At 44.8% G+C, this 18,315-nt stretch overlaps 2 protein-coding genes across 3 annotated transcripts in view; both read left to right on the top strand.

The window, feature by feature from the left end:
- Positions 1 to 18,315, top strand: part of LOC125428587 (zinc finger protein 883-like) — a 1,608,225-nt gene that overhangs the window by 79,875 nt on the left and 1,510,035 nt on the right. The window lies entirely within an intron of this gene.
- LOC125428905 (zinc finger protein 420-like) lies at positions 4,025 to 15,555 on the top strand. The gene is given in 8 exon segments (XM_048489614.1): positions 4,025 to 4,358; positions 4,490 to 5,005; positions 5,238 to 5,334; positions 8,321 to 8,391; positions 8,556 to 8,682; positions 10,718 to 10,840; positions 12,439 to 13,142; positions 13,145 to 15,555. Coding segments are annotated over 7 exon segments (2,904 nt in total). The 5' UTR covers positions 4,025 to 4,358; positions 4,490 to 4,567; the 3' UTR covers positions 14,489 to 15,555.

Raw genomic sequence — 18,315 nt, 5'->3', positions numbered from 1 at the left:
TGAGGCCAGCGAGTCTCAATCCTAGAGAGGCCGCTCCTTCCTGGTGAGTGAAGGAGGGGGGGATCTGGGGTATGGAGATGAGAGGCGGGCTCCGATCCAGGGGGGGGGGGGGGTGGGGGCAGCGGGGGGGGGGGTGGGGGGGGGGGGGGGGGGGGGGGGGGGGGGGCGGGGGGGGGGGGGGGGGGGGGGGGGGGGGGGGGGGGGACACGCAGTCCTGGGATCGGCACTGAGATCCCTCATCCACCTCCCACATTCCATGCGTGTGCAAAGGAGGTGCTTTCAGAAGGGGCCAAGTGTGCAGGGCAAGTCCCTTCATTCCGGAGGGCAAAGCCCCAAGTAGAGAGTGAAGAGCTCCAAGGGGACAAAAGGAGGGTCTCCGTAGGAGGGAAGCGATGCCTCCGAGGCCCAAAACCTCCCATTCCACCCTGAACATAAGAACATAAGAACAAGCCAGCTGGATCAGACCAGAGTCCATCTAGTCCAGCTCTCTGCTACTTCGCAGGTGCCTTTGGGAGCTCACATGCAGGATGTGAAAGCAGTGGCCTTCTGTGGCTGTTGCTCCCGATCACCTGGTCTGCTAAGGCATTTGCAATCTCAGATCAAGGAGGATCAAGATTGGTAGCCATAAATCGACTTCTCCTCCATAAATCTGTCCAAGCCCCTTTTAAAGCTATCCAGGTTAGTGGCCATCACCACCTCCAGTGGCAGCATATTCCAAACACCAACCCTGCACGGGAGTGGTCAGAGTACTTGAATCTTTGCTCCACCTTTGCAATAGAAAAAGCAGTTTATTTCCTTGATATGGGGGGGAGGGGCATATACCCTGTTTCCCCTAATATAAGACATCCCCGAAAAATAAGACATAGTAGAGGTTTTGCTGAAGTGCGAAATATAAGGCATCCCCCGAAAGTAAGACATAGCAAAGTTTTTGTTTGGAAGCATGTCCATCGAATTCAGAGCATGCAGCCAGGGATAAGTAGAAAAATACATTATCCCTCGAAAATAAGTGACATAGAGCTTTTATCTTTAGGATAAAAATTAATATAAGACACTGTCTTATATTTGGGGAAACACGGTAATAGCTCAGAATAGTTAAATGGAAAGAGTCCACAGACCTAGAGATGCACTTAGGGCATCTGTTTCCATTCCGTCTTTACAGGAGGAAGAGGGTGAGGGGGGGGGAGAGAAATGTAGGGTCACGGCCTGGTAGGGTCAGGGACCCAAAGCATAGAGAAAGGAAGCAGGAGCAGTGAATTAGAAGAAGAGGGCTCCCCCCCCCCCCCAGTTCAGGTACCTCTTCACATGCCTAAAAGAGCCACTTTGTACAAAACAAAGAAGTCCCAAAGAAAAAAGAACAGGGAATTAAGACCCACAAGATACATTAATATGAAAGGGGCCTTCTAGCCCAAGGGTAGGGAACCTTTAACATTCAAAGAGCCATTTGGACCCGTTTTCCATGGGAAAAGAAAACACTTGGAGCCGCAAATAATTTTTGACATTTGAAATAAAGATAACACTATATATATAGGGTTTTTTTAACCTTTTACTCCGCTCATTCTGAGAAGCGCATGGGTGCGCCCGCCCTACTGCCTGCAGGGTGGGCAAGGATGAAGCCGGCGGCTCGGCCTCACCGGCCACCAGGAAAGCACCCGCCCCACTTCAACCGGGCGGTTGAAAGGGGAAGCCCGCAGCGCGGCCCAGCCGACCGTGGGCAGTTGGTGCGCCCGCCCTGCTGCCTGTAGGGCGGGCAAGGATGGGGCCGGCGGCTCGGCTCGTGGAGCCACAGTGCAAGGGCAGAAGAGCCGCAGGTTCCCTACCCGTTCTAGCCGCTTTAGACTGGGGAGGGGTCTGAGCAGTCAAGGAGGAGGAGCAGGAGAATTGGGGGAAGCCCCCCACTTCTTCTGCCCCTTCTTCTTTTAGGCAGCCTGGCCACAAAAGGCCTTTCCATTTTTTCACCTCAAGATTCCAAGAAATGCAGCCATGGCCTTTGGGACATGGAGAGAGGGGGTCCCCTGCAAACCCCTTGGTCATTCTCCCTATAGAAATCCTGCTTCTCTACTGCATTTCTACTCCCCAGGTGTGTGTGAAAGTGGGGTCCCTTGTAGCTCTTCTAGATGATGAGCCAGCGTTGCAGGATCTCTTCAGGGTCAGCAATGCCAGAAGCTGGAAAGAGTGAAGAAGACCCCCCATCAAGCACGCCAAGGAAACTTCAGTTTCTAACCTGATTCATAGAAGCAGAGACTGGGGACCCAGTATTTCTCTTTGAAGCTTTCTATATGCAGTCAGTTTTTTGTGAATCAGAGAAACATTTGGATATACTAAGTTGGAGGTTGGAATCTTTCATCTGTCTCTGATCCAGACAATCCAGTTTTAGCTCATGATTTGTGACTATGAACATGGTATGTAATTTGATAGTAAACCTGAAGTGCTCTAGCAAAAAAACAATGAGAATCCGTGATTTGGAACTTCATTCTTGCACCGTAGTGATGCCCAAAGCATAGGATCCATGTTTTGTTTTGTTTTTTTGGTGCAGTCTATGGATACTATGGATAATGTGAAATGAAGGTGAATTTGGGGTTACCCAGTACAAAACCCCAGAGGATCCATGAGGATATCTGCCTTAGACTCAGCTCATTGTACCATACTGGTGTCATAAAGCAGTGGGTATTGGCGAAGAAGGCTTTCACGGCTGGAATCACTAGGGTGTTGTGTGGTTTCCGGGCATTATGGCTGTATTCTAGTGCATTTTCTCCTGACGTTTTGCCTGCATCTGTAGCTGGCATCTTCAGAGGATGCTACTAGAACATGGCCATACAGCCCAGAAACCACACAACACACCAGTAGATAATGGGTTTTTGTGGTGCAGTCTGTGGCTATGAATATGACCTGTGATTTGAAGGTGAGTTTTGGGTGAATCCATGAGGATCTGCATTTTGGAATTGCACCGCAGCAGGACCATGAGGCAGTGGATGCATGATTTGGGTGGTGCTGACATGATCTACAGTATATCAGTGGTTTTCTTTTGTTTCAGTGTAAAAATCATATTATTTCACGTGGATCCATTTACATTCATCTATATCTGACTTTTACCCTGTCTCCTTTCGCACCCAACTTCAACTGCATTGTGGCATTTTTGTACTGTTTTTGTTCCAATTCTGCTCCATAGGGCACCCAAACAGGGTGTGGGTTGGGGAGGGGCTTTCTAGGAATGCAGAAGAGTTTGGGAACTGAAAGGAAAGGATCTTCCCTCTACCCCAAGTCGACCCAGCAGTGGGGCCTGAGTATGCATCTCACCCTTCAGTAGCCATGGAAGATGGAAATCCACTGAGCATTATTTAAAGGGGAGAAAAAGGACAAAGGAGAAGGGGGCGTGGAAACAGTGGGCAGTAACTCCATCCCAGGCAGTAACTCCATCCCAGGATCTGCCCCTTGCTCTCTGAATCAGCTTGTGGATGGAGTTTTTAAGGATCTCTGCCTAAAGAGGCTAACTCCCCACCCCCCATACACAAACATACCAAGAATTCTTTGTGACAGAGGGGCAGAGTTACCCTGTGTCCACTTGTGTCACCCTGAGTCCATTGGGGGGGAAGAGGTAGAGTTGGGGTACTCCCCATAAGGTAAAAAAGGCACAATCCTTTGAGAGTGATTGGAGGGCCTGAAACTTCAGGTTAGTTACCTCAGAAGGTCTCCAGCTTTTCCCATTTTCATTTATGTATTTTATTTGTATTAGAACAGTACACATTAACATTATTGACTATTATTTTGTACTGTGGTGGTTATTGCAAACATTTGCAATGCATGTTATCTGTATCTTTCCAGAGTGTTTGGAGGACCTGAAGCTGCTGGTCTCTTACCTCAGATAGACTCTGGCTTTTTAAAATAAAGCTGCACAATAATATTTGAGGGCAACTGCTACGCTAAATAGGAAGTACAATCGACACACTAATGCAGGGCAGAGCTGTAAGTCTGTTTGTCTTCAAAAAACTGGCTAGGTAGATATTAATTATTGTTTTATATACATGATGGATTGATGTTCTGTATAATCTGTTTTATTAAAAAGAACACATTTAAAGTTTGTTTACTGTTATTTTCATAAACATAGGTGTCACAAGTTGGGAGCACACTGTCAAAGATTGAACTCCCTCAGTTCTTTAATTAAAAAAATAATTCTTTGATATCCCTCTTTGAATTAAACAGAAGTTACTCTTGGCCTTAGGGCTGGGGGACTGGACATGGTGGAAAACAATTGATCATGCTAGAAAAGCCCTTCAAAGTAACCATAGGCATGCTTGTACCATCTTTAAAGAGGCAGAGAGATTTGCTTTTTCTGGACAAACAAACAGGCATATCTTTAAAAGGTAAGATAGCAACATGATATTTCAGCCACAAGAAGGCCATTTCCATTGATCTACCATGTATCTCCGTTCTCTTTTGTTTTCTGTGCAGCTCATGGCTGTCTGTATCTCCCCCACCCTCTCCCCTCTCACAGGTATGAACCTCTCTTTACATCCAACGGAGTAAAGGCATGTTTTCACAGTTGGAGGTGATCCAATAGAAGGGGAAGGAGATGGAACAGAAGGACCCAGAAGGTCCTGGACTTGGCAAAGGATCAAGCAAAAGCCCCCATCTCATCCAAGCTGGGAGTAGTGTTAAATTCTGGGAGAAAGATGCGCCAGAGATCTGGGATCAGGAGTCCCTGAACTCAGAAATACTTTTTCAACCCTTCCAGCAGTTCTGCTACTATGACGCTGATGGACCCCGAGAGGTCTGCAGCCAGCTCTATGGACTTTGCAATGACTGGCTGAAGCCTGAGAGGCACTCCAAGAAGCAGATCCTGGACCTGGTGATCCTTGAGCAGTTTCTGACCATCCTGCCCCAAGAAATGCAGTGCTGGGTCAGAGGATGCGGCCCGGAGACCAGTTCCCAGGCGGTGGCCCTGGCCGAAGGTTTTCTCCTGAGTCAGGTTGAGGAGAAGAGGCAGGCAGAACAGGTGAGGGCTTTTCAGGTATGTCCATTTCATGCAACAGTAACTGACCTCTGCCTGATATTTGTCCAAGTGTTAATAATCTGAACGGGAGATTTAACAACTTACTTCTGGAGCCAATTCTTCTAGGGATTTTGTTATCCCCTTAGATACTTCACCAGTGTTGAAAGAAAATCCTATCAGGTCTGCTAATAGAAAGGTGCTTTGTGACTTGTATTCTGTCTCTTACCCATCTCTGTTGCTGCTGTTTCAGGTGTGGGGTCCGTCTGTGAAGATGGAAGCTAAGTTTTCTGAGACAGAAAGAGCTTTGGTGGAGGATGGACAGCACGCTCAAGATGCCCTCTCAGGTGGTAAGGAGCCATTGTGCCTGAATGGGATTTGGGTAGAGGGTTTTGGTCAGGAAAAAATGTTTCCTCACAAAACATGTGGCACTCAATCATATATTCTAATCGCAAAATCAGCCAGATTTTTGGATGCTTAAATTTCGTGACTGGAGTTGTGAACATGCAAGTCACATTGTCCCAGAAACCTGAAAAAAACCCACACTTTTGCACAGAAATCTGAAATCTGAAAAGAATACATTGGTGAGTTTAAAAACCCTCAAAATTATAAAAGGATGCTATGCAACTGTAAGCAGCTGAGTCCCTCCATGCTACTGCTTGGCAATCACAGCCTTCCAATGATTGGTTCTGCCAGTAAAATTTGGTGTGGAAGAGAGGGCCCTTTCCAGGCACATTTTGGCCTTTGAGGGAGTATTCTTTGGGGCTAGGCCTGGCTAGGGTTGCCAACTCCGGGTTGGGAAGTTCCTGGAGGTTTTGTTGTTGAGGCTGAGGAGGGGTGGGATTGAGGAGGGAGAGGCGTTGGCTGAATATAATACCGTAAAGTCCACCCTCTGAAGCAGCCGCTTTCTCCAGGAAAACAGATATCTGTCATCTGGAGGGATCTCCACTTCCCTCCTGGGGATTGGCATCCCTACACCTTGCAGCAATCTCTGGGTGACTTGATACCACCCCCTTTGCTTTTTACTCAGTTTGACCTGGCAGCTTGGTGTTGTTATGCATTAGGCAGCCAATGCATTAGGTGTGTGGTGCAGGAGTTAGAACTTTAGAATAGAGTCTGGGTGTTCCAGGTTCAAATGCCCATCTTCTTGTGGAAGCTCACTGGGTGATTTTGGACCAGTTGTGTATTTTCAGCCTAACCTACCTCACAGGGTCGTTGTCTAGATTCAAAAGAGGAAAGGAGAATAATCTTGTGTTCTTTGGTTTCTGTGGTGGACAAAGGTGGGGTAAAATGAAGTGAAAATATTAATAAATATGGCTGAAGATGGGAGGCAGAGAAAAGGTAGGGTGGTGAACAGGGGCGTAACGAGGCAAACTGTAGCCCTGGGCAAAACCTGAGTTGGATCCCCCCCGCCCCATGGGCGGCGACTCCACCACGACCAAATTTTTTTTTGCACCAGGTGCCTGCAGGGAGTGCATTTTTAGACATATCAGCACCAAAATTCCAGCGTGTCATCAGGAGACTGTCCTTATGCTACTCCCCAAGTTTGAGGAGGTTTGGTTCAAGGAGTCCAAAATTATGGACTCCCAAAGGGGGTGCCCCATCCCCCATTGTTTCCAATGGGAGCCAATAGGAGATGGGGGCTACAATTTTGAGGATCCATAACTTTGGCCCCCCTGAACCAAACTGCACCAGACCTGGGGGGTATCATCAGGGCAGTCTCCTGATGAGACCCTGAAAGTTTTGGGACTGTGCCTTAGAGACTGGAAGTAGGGGTGGGTAGCGTGGTGGCCAAGTTTGCAGATGATACCAAATTATGTAGGGTGGTGAGAACCACAAAGGATTGCGAGGAGCTCCAAGTGGACCTTGATAAATTAGGTGAGTGGGCTAAGAAATGGCAAATGCAGTTCAATGTAGCAAAATGCAAAGTGATGCACATAGGGGCAAAAAATCCAAACTTCACATACACGCTACAAGGGTCAGTGCTATCAGTCACAGACCAGGAAAGGGATTTGGGCATCTTAGTTGATAGTTCCATGGGAATGTCAACTCGATGCATGGCAGCTGTGAAAAAGGCAAACTCTATGCTGGGGATGATTAGGAAAGGAAAGATTGTCATGCCCTTATATAAAGCCGTGGTGCGACCGCACTTGGAGTACTGTGTTCAGTTCTGGTCGCCACATCTCAAAAAGGATATCAAAGAGATAGAAAAAGTGCAGAGAAGAGCAACGAGGATGATTAAAGGATTGGAGCAACTTCCTTATGAGGAGAGGCTGCAGCGTTTGGGACTCTTTAGTTTGGAGAGGAGACGTCTGAGGGGGGTATGATTGAAGTCTATAAAATTATGCATGGGGTAGAAAATGTTGACAGAGAGAAATTTTTCTCTCTTTCTCACAATACTAGAACCAGGGGGCATCCATTGAAAATGCTGGGGGGAAGAATTAGGACTAATAAAAGGAAACACTTCTTCACACAACATGTGATTGGTGTTTGGAATATGCTGCCACAGGAGGTGGTGATGGCCACTAATCTGGATAGCTTTAAAAAGGGCTTGGACAGATTTATGGAGGAGAAGTCGATCTATGGCTACCAATCTTGATCCTCCTTGATCTCAGATTGCAAATGCCTTAGCAGACCAGGTGCTCAGAAGCAGCAGCAGCAGCAGGCCATTGCTTTCACATCCTGCACGTGAGCTCCCAAAGGCACCTGGTGGGCCACTGCGAGTAGCAGAGTGCTGGACTAGATGGACTCTGGTCTGATCCAGCACACTAGTTCTTATTTTCTTATGCCTTCAGAAATGTGCCCCCCCCCCCTGCCTGCAACCCTCATTGACAGCAATACAGAAAACCCAATGCAGAACAAAGATTCTTGGGCAAATTTCTGAGATGTTCCTGCAGGGGGCGCTTTTTTTTGATGTATCGGCACCAAAATTTCAGGGTATCATCTGGAAACTGTCCTTATGGGACCCCCCAAGTTTGGTGCGGTTTGGTTTAGGGGGTCCAAAGTTATGGACCCTCAAAGGGGGTGCCCCATCCCCCATTCTTTGCTAAGGAGATGGGGGCTACCCTTTTGAGGGTCCAATAACTTTTTGGAGTTCCAGAGTTCACTCCAATATCACAGAAGTCTGAAACGGGTCAATGTCACTTATAGCACTCCGAGGCTATAAATGATTGTGATTCTCTTCAGCCTCTTCCACAAACATTACAATTCTTTTTGAGTGTACGTAGAGCAAGGTTTCACAACCCTGGGAACAAAAGCTCCTGAATCATGTTTCATACAGTCAAACGGAACTGCAAATGTATTACCCTTACTTCCAGTTTTTTTTCTCCCTCACAGGCAGTGAAGTGACAGTGTTGATCCGATTTCTTTATGGAGGTGTGGAAACAACAGCTGCATCTCCAGTCCAGGTAGGGGACAAGATTAAGGAGCAGGCTGGTCCCACCCATCTTTTCCCAGGGGGCTTTTTTCCTGTAGTTGGGGCTGAGGGGCCCAGGCAAAAGGCTGTGCAAACCACTCCTTGTACACATGCTGGACTCTCCATCAGGCACCCTGCCATGCCTTTTTCTTTCAGTCTCCAGTTTCCTTTGAGGAGGTGGCTGTGTATTTCACGGTGGCAGAGTGGGCCCTGCTGGATCTGGACCAAAGAGATCTCTTCAGGGAAGTCATGCAGGAGAACTACAGGAGTGTGGCCTCTCTAGGTAAAGGTTTTTCATAGCTGGCTAAGGCACAAATTGCTGCCTTTGGGATAATGTATGAATCAACATCTTGAACAGCAATCCATTCTTTTGAGGCCTTCCCCACTTCTTCCTTCATTTTGAAAGCCTTGTTATGGAGGGGTGACAGCCAAAACAGTCTTCAGTATAGCCAATCAGAGCAACTGAAGCCATCTGCTTTGCCTGGAACAATTGAAGCCAGTGTTGTGGCCATCACTCAAGGCAGAAGGGGTGTCCAGGTCAGAGGCCAATGTGGGCCTTAGAAACCATCAGAAAAACACTCAGTCACCAACCATTACAACATACTTCACCACCAGATGGGATTATGGTCACCCCCCCTGACTGTGATCTGGAATGGATCCATACCTCTTCTGCCAGTTGTGATTTTAAACTTTAATCTTTTAAAAATATTTTTATTGATTTTTAATTTTCCCATTCTAAGTTTTAAAGAGTTTTTCTTATCAGTCATTATTTAACTAGTATAATTCTGGATTGTCCTGTTATGAGTTCATTAATTTTGCCATTTTTGCATCATCTTTTAGTTTGTTTTCAGAATTCTTTTGGGTAGGACATTCTTCTGCCTTCTATTTTGTTGCAAATACAACTGTAGCAGATTTTGTCAGAGATCAAAACAATTATTCTGGAATTTTGGAATATTCCTGGGTAATATGCCTAATAGCACTTAACGTCTGTAACAATTTTAATTTTTAATTTTTTTTCATTTTTGTGTCTATGTCTTTCCAAACTTCTTTCACTTTTTTATATGGCCACTACTTATGAAAAAGGAGCCATCCACTTTACATTTCTAGCATTTTCCTTTATAATGTTCATTCTTCTCTGTAATGTCCTTTGGGGTGATAAAACATCTTATACCAGTTTTCTCCTAAAGTCTGACAAGCCATAAACTTTATGCCCTTTGGCCATGAATATTTTTTTCCTCAAAGTTCTGCATCTGTTATACCATGCGTGTTTTTACTTGTTCTACTTGTTTGTCAAATTGTAGTATAAGTTTGTATATTCATCCTGATCAATGTACTTTTTGCTGTGTAATCTACCAGTCCCCTTATTATACCTTTAATTTCCATTCTTAATATTTAGACTAGCTGAAAGTATAAAAACCATTGTATTTTTTACCTTTTTTGCCATTTTTCCATATGCTATTAATTCCATATGCAATTAATGCTTCTGTAGGTGACATTAATTGAGATATTGGAGCACTCATTCTCTTTTGAGTTGCTTCTCAGATTTTAAACAGTCCATCTCTAATTACATGGCTATCATTTTTAATTATATTTCCTTTCTTCACAGATTTTTTTGTCCAGAAACAGTTATGTAATCCTACTTCCAAATCTCCTGTTTCTAATTTTATTGATCTCTAGTCTGGATTCCCAATCTAGTCCACAATCCACAGGCCAGCAGCTTGGTAGTGTAATTTAATACTAGGAACTGCCAGTTCATCTCTCTTTTTCTCATCTTGTAGAATTTTAAAGTTTATTCTTGTTTTTTTGCTGTTCCAGGTGAACTTCTCTGTATCTGCTGTTCTTTCACATTTTTTCTTTTATATAAATTGGTAAAATTTGAAATAAAAATAAATCAGATATGGCAAGATAATAATTGTTATGGTTGAGATTCTGCCTAACAGTTAAATTTTTAGTTTGGACCATCTTTGCATGTCCTCTTGCATTCCTCCCCATGTCATTTTTTAGGTAACTTTGAATAACTGAGACCAATGTTGTGGCCATCACCCAAGCCAGAGAGGGTGTCCTGGAGTGAAGCTAATGTGAGACTGAGAAAACCTCAGAAAGACTCTCAATTGCCAACCATTATAATACACTTATCCTCCAGATTGGATTAAAGTCTTCCCCCTGGAATGGATTGGTACCCCTTGCACTGGTTGGGATTATGAGCTTTAATCTTAACCCAGTGTCCATTCTTCGGGGGGGGGGGGGGGTCCTCTTTCTTGAATTTCTTTCCCTCTTCATATAATAACAATCACTTCCTCTCTCTCTTTGTTCCAAAGGAGCCAATAATGCAAGAGAGACTATGATGGAAACAGACGAAGGCCTTACAACCGAAGAAAAGCTAGAGAGTTTCCCAAGTGGATCCCAAGAGAGTATTTCCGTCACAGATGATCTGGCTGCAAGTGAGTTTCCTTTATGATCATGTCAAGGAAATGAACTTGGAGGATTCTGCTTCACTTCTTAGCTACTCTGGCTTGGCAGTCAAAAGTCTGCTGCAAGTCTCGGGGCTCTGCCAGTCTGGGAAAAGCCCAATCTCCCTCCCAGGGCTGAGCTCAGCTGTGGGTTTTGAGGGCCTGCTGTATCCTTTAATGTGAGACAGTCCAGGGAAAGTTGAGAGGGGGGTTACTTAAGAACAGGCAAGCCGGAGGAGGTCGAAGGTCTTTTCCTATAGCTATCACATAGATGGCTTTGGGCCTTACATGCTTTCCCAACAACTGGCACCTTTTCCAAAAACCATGGGGTCCCCTTTGAACTGTTAAGTTCACTCAGAGAAAACCTGGATTCTCCCCCCTCCCCCCTTGCTCCACAAATGCTTTCATCACAACTAGAAGGCAATTCTCTGTGCAGTGGCAGGGCTGAATACTGTGGTGACTTCTTGCGATTAACCAGCCTGGTTAGTAAGAGCAGTGCACTCTAATCTGGAGAAAGGAGTTTGAGTCCTCCACATGAAGCCTTCTGGACCACAGTTCTGTCTGAAATGTCTTAGCTCCTCCTACCTCACAAGGGTCCTGTTTAGGTGAGAGGAGAATTACGTGATTTGTAAGCTGGGCGCTATAATTCTTCAGGGTGGAGCAGGGTGTGTAAAACCCCATATTTTTCTCTTCTATTTAACTTATCAGTAGCAGAGTTTCAAAAGGACAGCGTACCGGCAAATCGCAATGTAAAGAGCGGGATCAATTTTTGCTACTTTTCCCTCCTTTAAATAAAATGGAGAGTTTGGGGAAAAAGGATAGGCAGGGGCACCTCGCCTGGGTTTATATTGTAACCAGCAGTCCAAATCTTCGATAAAGGAAATGACACAATCTAATTAAATTTGAACAGTGCCAGATGGATGGCATAGGTTCTTCCATAGGTGCTGATTGGGCCTTTTTTTCTTCACCCCAAACAGCACATGTAGCTGGCACGGTTGAGGGATTACCAGAGTTCCTTGGTAGAAAAAAAAACCAAGAAATAAAGAATAATTCAAAGGAGACTTTGGGATGGGATACAGAATCACAGAGAAAAGCGGAAACGCAAACATTAGGCAGCGATAAGCCCATTTTGTCCCAAAGGAAAAGCGTTTCCATGGAAATCCTGTTCAAGAAGGGTCAAAGAGAAAACAAAAGGAAATGAAGGTCGCCCCGTAAGCTAACCAGATAATCCACCTTAATGGAAAGGAAAACAGGGAACTGTGGCCTTTGAAAAGACCTTCCATATGAATGTGAGTGTTGTTTCTGAGAGACAAATTCCATCAGGAGAAAAATTGAATGATTGCATGGAGAGCAGAAAGACCTTCAATGAGAAATCAGCCCTCACTTCACATGGCTCAGGTGAGGAGCTGTGTAAATCATTAGACCGGAAGTCAAACCTTTCTTCTGCAGCAGGTTTTCATGTCCCATTACAATGTCTCTTAATGTAATCTTCAATTCACAGGAAGAAAAAGCTACTGTGTGGCTGGAACTTGAAGGAATGATCAGACTTCCTTGTGTGTGTGCTAATGGGATCTTAATTTTTATTCCAGCAGAGGATCAGCAGTGGAATGAATTGGATGAGGAGGTGCATCAGCTATCGCCAGATGAAATGAAGAATAAAAATTTGGAAGGCAACTTCAGGAATCACAGCACACCGAACAGGAAAAAAGGAAGTTACATTGAGAAGAGGGATAATCCCATTCCTGGCCAAGAGCAGGATTTCCATGAAGTAAACCACATGGAGGAAGTATATAAGTGCTTGGAGTGTGGAATGACCTTCTCAGATCAAATCCAACATGATATCCATTTGCAAACACACAGTGACAAGAAGTGCAGAGAGAGCTTCCTTTGCAGACCAGAGCTCATAAGGTATCAAAGAACACATACAAAAGAGAAACATAATAGCTGCTCTGACTGTGGCAAGACTTTCTCACAAAAATCAGACCTTCTTGATCAACAAAGAATTCATTCAGGAGAAAAGCCTTTAACTTGCTTAGACAGTAGAAATGGATCTCTGCCATTGCAGAAGAAAGGGTAACGTATGTATTCAAGCACGTATAGTGAAGGCACACAAATGCTTTCGTTGTGGAAAGTACTTCAAACACAGATCACAGCCCTTGTGCACCAATTTAGAACCCACAAAGGGGAGAAACCTTTTGAATGCTTAGAGTGTGGAAAGAAATTTAATCACGGTAGCAAACTTCAACAGCATCAAAGAACCCACACGGGGGAAACTCCTTTGAAATGCTTCCGCTGTGTAGAAAGAAATTCAGTCAAAGCTGTCATCTTCAAATGCATCAAAGAACCCACACAGGGGAGAAACCTTTTCCATGCGCAGAGTGTGAAAAAAGGTTCAGTCAAAGTAGCCAACTTCAACAGCATCAAAGAACCCACACAGGGGAGAAACCTTTTGAGTGTTCCAAGTGTGGAAAGAGATTCAGTCACAGTAGTAGTCTTCAAAAGCATCAAAGAACCCACACAGAGGAGAAACCTTTTGAATGCTCAGAATGTGGGAAGAGATTTTGCCAAAGGAGCAATCTTCATGCACATAATAGAACCCATACGAGGGAGAAACGTTTTGAATGCTCGGAGTGTAAAAAGAGATTCAGTCACCGTAGCAATCTTCAACAGCATCAAAGAATCCACACAGGGGAGAAACCCTTTGAATGCTCAGAGTGTGGAAACAGATTCAGTCACAGTAGCAATCTTCAACAGCATCAAAGAATCCACACAGGGGAGAAACCCTTTGAATGCTCAGAGTGTGGAAACAGATTCTGTCAAAGTGGCCACCTTAATGTACACAAAAGAACCCATACAGGGGAGAAACATTTTGAATGCTTAGAGTGTGGAAAGAGTTTCAGTCACAGTAGCAGTCTTCATCAACATATGAGAACCCACACAGGAGAGAGACCTTTTGAATGCTCAGAATGTGGAAAGAGATTCTGTCACAGTAGCAGTCTCCAACAGCATCAAAGAACCCACACAGGGGAAAAACCTTTTGAATGCTCAGAGTGTGGGAAGAGATTCTGTCAAAGGGGCCAGCTTCATGCACATAAAAGGACCCACACTGGGGAGAAACCTTTTGAATGCTCTGAGTGTGGAAAGAGATTCTGTCATAGGGGCCATCTTCGACAGCATAAAAGAACCCACACAGGGGAGAAACCTTTTGAATGCTCAGAATGTGGAAAAAGATTCAGTCACAGTAGCAGTCTTCAACAACATCAAAGAACCCACACAGGGGAGAAACCTTTTGAATGCTCAGAGTGTGGAAAGCGATTCTGTCAAAGGGGCCATCTTCATGCACATAAAAGGACCCACACCGGGGAGAAACCTTTTGAATGCTCAGAGTGTGGAAAGAGATTCTGTCATAGGGAACATCTTCATGTACATCAAAGAACCCATACGGGTGAAAAACGTTTTGAATGCTCAGTGTGTGGAAAGAGATTTCGTCACAGTGGTAATCTTCACACACATCAAAGGACCCACACAGGGGAGAAACCTTTTGGATGCTCAGAGTGTGGAAAGAGATTCAGTCAGAGTAGCCATCTTACACAGCATTTAAGGACCCACAAATAGGATAAACCTTTGGATAAACATTAACACTTACATACAGAAATGGGCCTCTGTTCTGAGACGCCCCTTCCCAGAAAGCGTGTTACCAGGAGAATTCTCCAGTTACAGCCTTCTACGTTCTATACAGAGTCAGCTAAAATTATGGATAAATTTAAGAAAAAATGGTTAACAATGTGTTACAAAAGTCAGTACAGAATATTTAAGTTAAAAAATGTACCTAACATTCCTCTCCCAGTTTTTTTAAGTTTATACTACACATAGTGGTGAGTTGTTAGCCACAGTTCAAAATCACAGCTTCATAAACTATTGCAGAACTGGAACTGAAGAGGAGTTGTTGTTTTTTATTCCACCATTTCTTTCACTGGTAATCAGCTAATTCCACCAGGTAGACAGTCAGATTCACTAGCAACCTCCTTTACAAAGCCCTTAAGATAGCCTCAAGATTGTAGATTTTGAGTCGATGAGTAGGAAAGTGGCTTGCAATATCTGACCATCTTCTATCTGCTGTTCCTGGAATTACATTCTTCCACTGTCCTGTCTGACAGGAGCCCTGGGCAGCCTTATATGCTATCAGACCAGCACCTGAATGTCATTTGGTCCCTGCTAGGTCATTTCTCCCACCTGTAGCCATAAATCTCCTGGGCTGATGTCAAGCCAACATCTCCCTGCTGCTTCTGTAGTCTCAATCATTTTTTCCTTCCTCCACAGAGGTCTCTGACCCACTCTGAGTTTTGAGAAGCCACTGCATGCTTGAGTTCCTGGGTACCATTCTCTGCTGAAGCCCCATTCCACAGAGTCTGGCCCCTCAACTATCACCTTCTGGCTGCCTTATGATAGACTAATGTTCCACCAACCACTTGGTTACCCAAGTATTCCATCTAATCAAAAAACAGACAAACCACACTATTAAATTCACAGGGATACACTGTACCCTAGTTTACTCATGCACAAGCTTTGTATCACCATGTCAGGAAATCTGAGACCCATGCCATCAAATGTCAGGGTTACCAAGGCCTGAGTGCATGAATAAAGCAAAGATTTATTAAGACACTTGAAAAAAAAGAACAGGAATAAGATAAAGCAAGTCCAGTCTCTAACAAACACAGCAACAGAAAAATAATAAAATTATTTCAGTCTGCCTAGTACCGACTTACAACATAAACAGTTCAACCTATCAGTTCCAATCAGCAAACAAAGCTTGCCATAGCAGAATCAAAGCAACAGTCTGTTCAGCAAGATGGTAATGTGCAGCCAGGTGATATGGTCGTCCTCCACCATGAGGAAGCTGAATCCTCAGAGGTGAACTGATTCTAAAAAGTCAAGACCCCCTCTTTTACAAGCCAGTATCCATAGGCAATTATATAACGCTGTCTCACCAAAATATCAAAGTAAAATTGTAACTTCATTCACCACACGCTGGATTGTCTTTGTCTTAGAATGCTCCATAGGCTCTAGGACCCAAATGGAGCATTCTAAAACAAAGATGGTCCAGTGGTGAATGAAGTTATAATTTTACTTGGATCTTTTGGTGAGACAGAGTTATAGCATAATTGTTTCCAGTCAATTAATTCTCCCCAACCAATAGTTCAAACCAGCAACAGCCTTTCCAAAGATTACATCCATTCCAGTGGGACTCAGTTCAGCTCCTGGCTTGACCTTGAGGAGATAAAACTGAATTATCAGAAACAGAATCATCTGCACTTGTAAAGCCAACTCCCAACAATTAGAGATTAAGTTTACATAGAGAAGTGGACCTCTGTTCTGACAGTGGTTTTTTTGGGGGTGGGGGTGGGGGTGGGAGGACAACCTAAGTAAGGATGTAATGCCATAGAGCCCACCTTCCAAAGCAGTCATTTTCTCCTTGGGCCACTGCTCAGTGGTAGATCAACTGCTTTATATCACAACAGGGCCTTACCGTCCCAAACAATCCCAGTGGACTCCCAGCTGATCCAGGATGGTTGACAACCCAAAGGAGAAATACCAGGAACTTTACCACAAACTTTTTCAGGAGCTGATCATGCCTCATGAGACAGCTGTTTTCCGTATGAGCCAAATACTTGATCTGTTTCCTTGTTGAGTTATCAGGCTGAGGTCTTTCACATCAGCTACCTTAAAATGATCCCAGAATTGGAGATGGTGAAGATTGAATTTGGGATGTTCTGCATGCCAAGCAGATGCTTTACCATTGTGCCACAGATCTACATCTTGTCAGAGTATCAAAGTGCCACTGTAAGCATATTGTGTGTCTTGCTAGATCAGTTTGATCTAACTGACAGTTCACTGACAGCTGCTTTATGCAGTGAGCTGGTTCAAACCGGTTCTGGCCAGCTGCTACTAATTTGTGTGCAACCTTTAAGCTGATTGGTCAGCTTCTGTATATATGTGTGAACAGCTGCAACTGTTCTCTCTCTTCTGAGCATGCTGTGTTGGCGAAGCATGCTGTCAGTCTGTTCCATGACCTTGTATATATCATCTTGTGATTAGCTGCACTGTATATAAACTACACTTCACTGAAGAGTAACTGCTTCTTGTGGTGTTTATCCTGGTGTTGCAGCTAAGTCCTAAGGCTGCTTCTCCTACTCTTGGTAACCAGCACTCCACTGTGCAACATGTTATGGGCCTAGACCCCTGCGTTACTCGACAGTAAGGGTGCCTTGGTGTTTGGAGTTTGTCAGTCATGGCCTTCACGTCTGCCAGTCTGCCATTCAAGAGGCTGAATGAGGATAACTATGCTGCCTGGAGCTGTAAGATGCAGAGTTTCCTCATCAGGGATGGTCTCTGGGACATCGCTGAGACTCCACCAACAGCCGGAGTAGCTGCCAAGAAGGCTGATAAAAGGGCCCGTGCTACAATTAACTTGGCTGTGGAGAATTCACAGCTGGTGTATCTCCGTGACGCCGCTCGTGTCTCTGATTGCTGGGAAGTCTTAAAGAAGCTTTATCAGCGTGACACGGCGGGCGCCAAGGTCATCTTGATTCGTCAATTATACAAGCTCAGGCCCGGTGTGTGTCTGCCCACATGCAGCAGATGTGAGCCTTGTTTGCTGATTTGGAGGACAGAGGGATGCAGTTCCTGGATGCCCATAAAGCGTACATTCTACTATCGTCTTTGGATGATATGTGGGAGCAGTTGGTCCTGAGCCTGCAGAGTGTTAAAGAGGCCGACCTCACTTTTGACCTCATGACATCAGCGTTGCTGGAGCAGCAGAAACAGCGTGATTTGCAGCAGGAGAGCCAGTGTGAGACCCAGAAGGGGAATTCCGGTGCTTCAGTTCCCAGGTCCCGGGGTGGCCGTGCTTTGCCTGAGTCTGCACCTGTGAAATCGTTTGCAGTACGTAGATGTTTTTCTTGTGGAGCTACCACGCATATAGAGCGCTTTTGTCCAAGTGCTGGATCTAGCCCATTGGGGCAGCAACAATATCAACAGCAGAAAGGGAGAGGCAAGAGGAAAGTTTTTCCTGCCAAGCATGACAGAGCTTTGTCTGCTTTTCTTGTGACTAGTCCCAGACATGCTGAGCAGAACTCTTGGTTGATTAACTCAGCTTGTACTGAACATATTGTGAATTCTAGAGCTCTGCTACACAACGTAAAGGAAGCAGCAGTATCTCACGTAAGCCTTGCAGATGGTTCGCCCTCTGAAGTGACTTTACAGGGGTCTGCGTATGTTCCTTCTTTGGGAATAATTGTAAATAATGTTCTTCTAGTTCCCTCCCTTGACTTGTCTATTAAGTGTGGCAGCATTGACTGGGGATGGTTATACAGTTGATTTTGTAAATAATGCCTGTTATGTGCAAAAGGATGGTGTAGTATGTGCTAGGGGGAAACTTGACCAGAATCTGTATAAAATTATTCCAA

The sequence above is a fragment of the Sphaerodactylus townsendi genome, linkage group LG03 (assembly GCF_021028975.2).
Source record: "Sphaerodactylus townsendi isolate TG3544 linkage group LG03, MPM_Stown_v2.3, whole genome shotgun sequence".
NCBI classification, from domain to species: Eukaryota; Metazoa; Chordata; class Lepidosauria; order Squamata; family Sphaerodactylidae; genus Sphaerodactylus; species Sphaerodactylus townsendi.
This window is presented reverse-complemented; position numbering and strand designations above follow the sequence as displayed.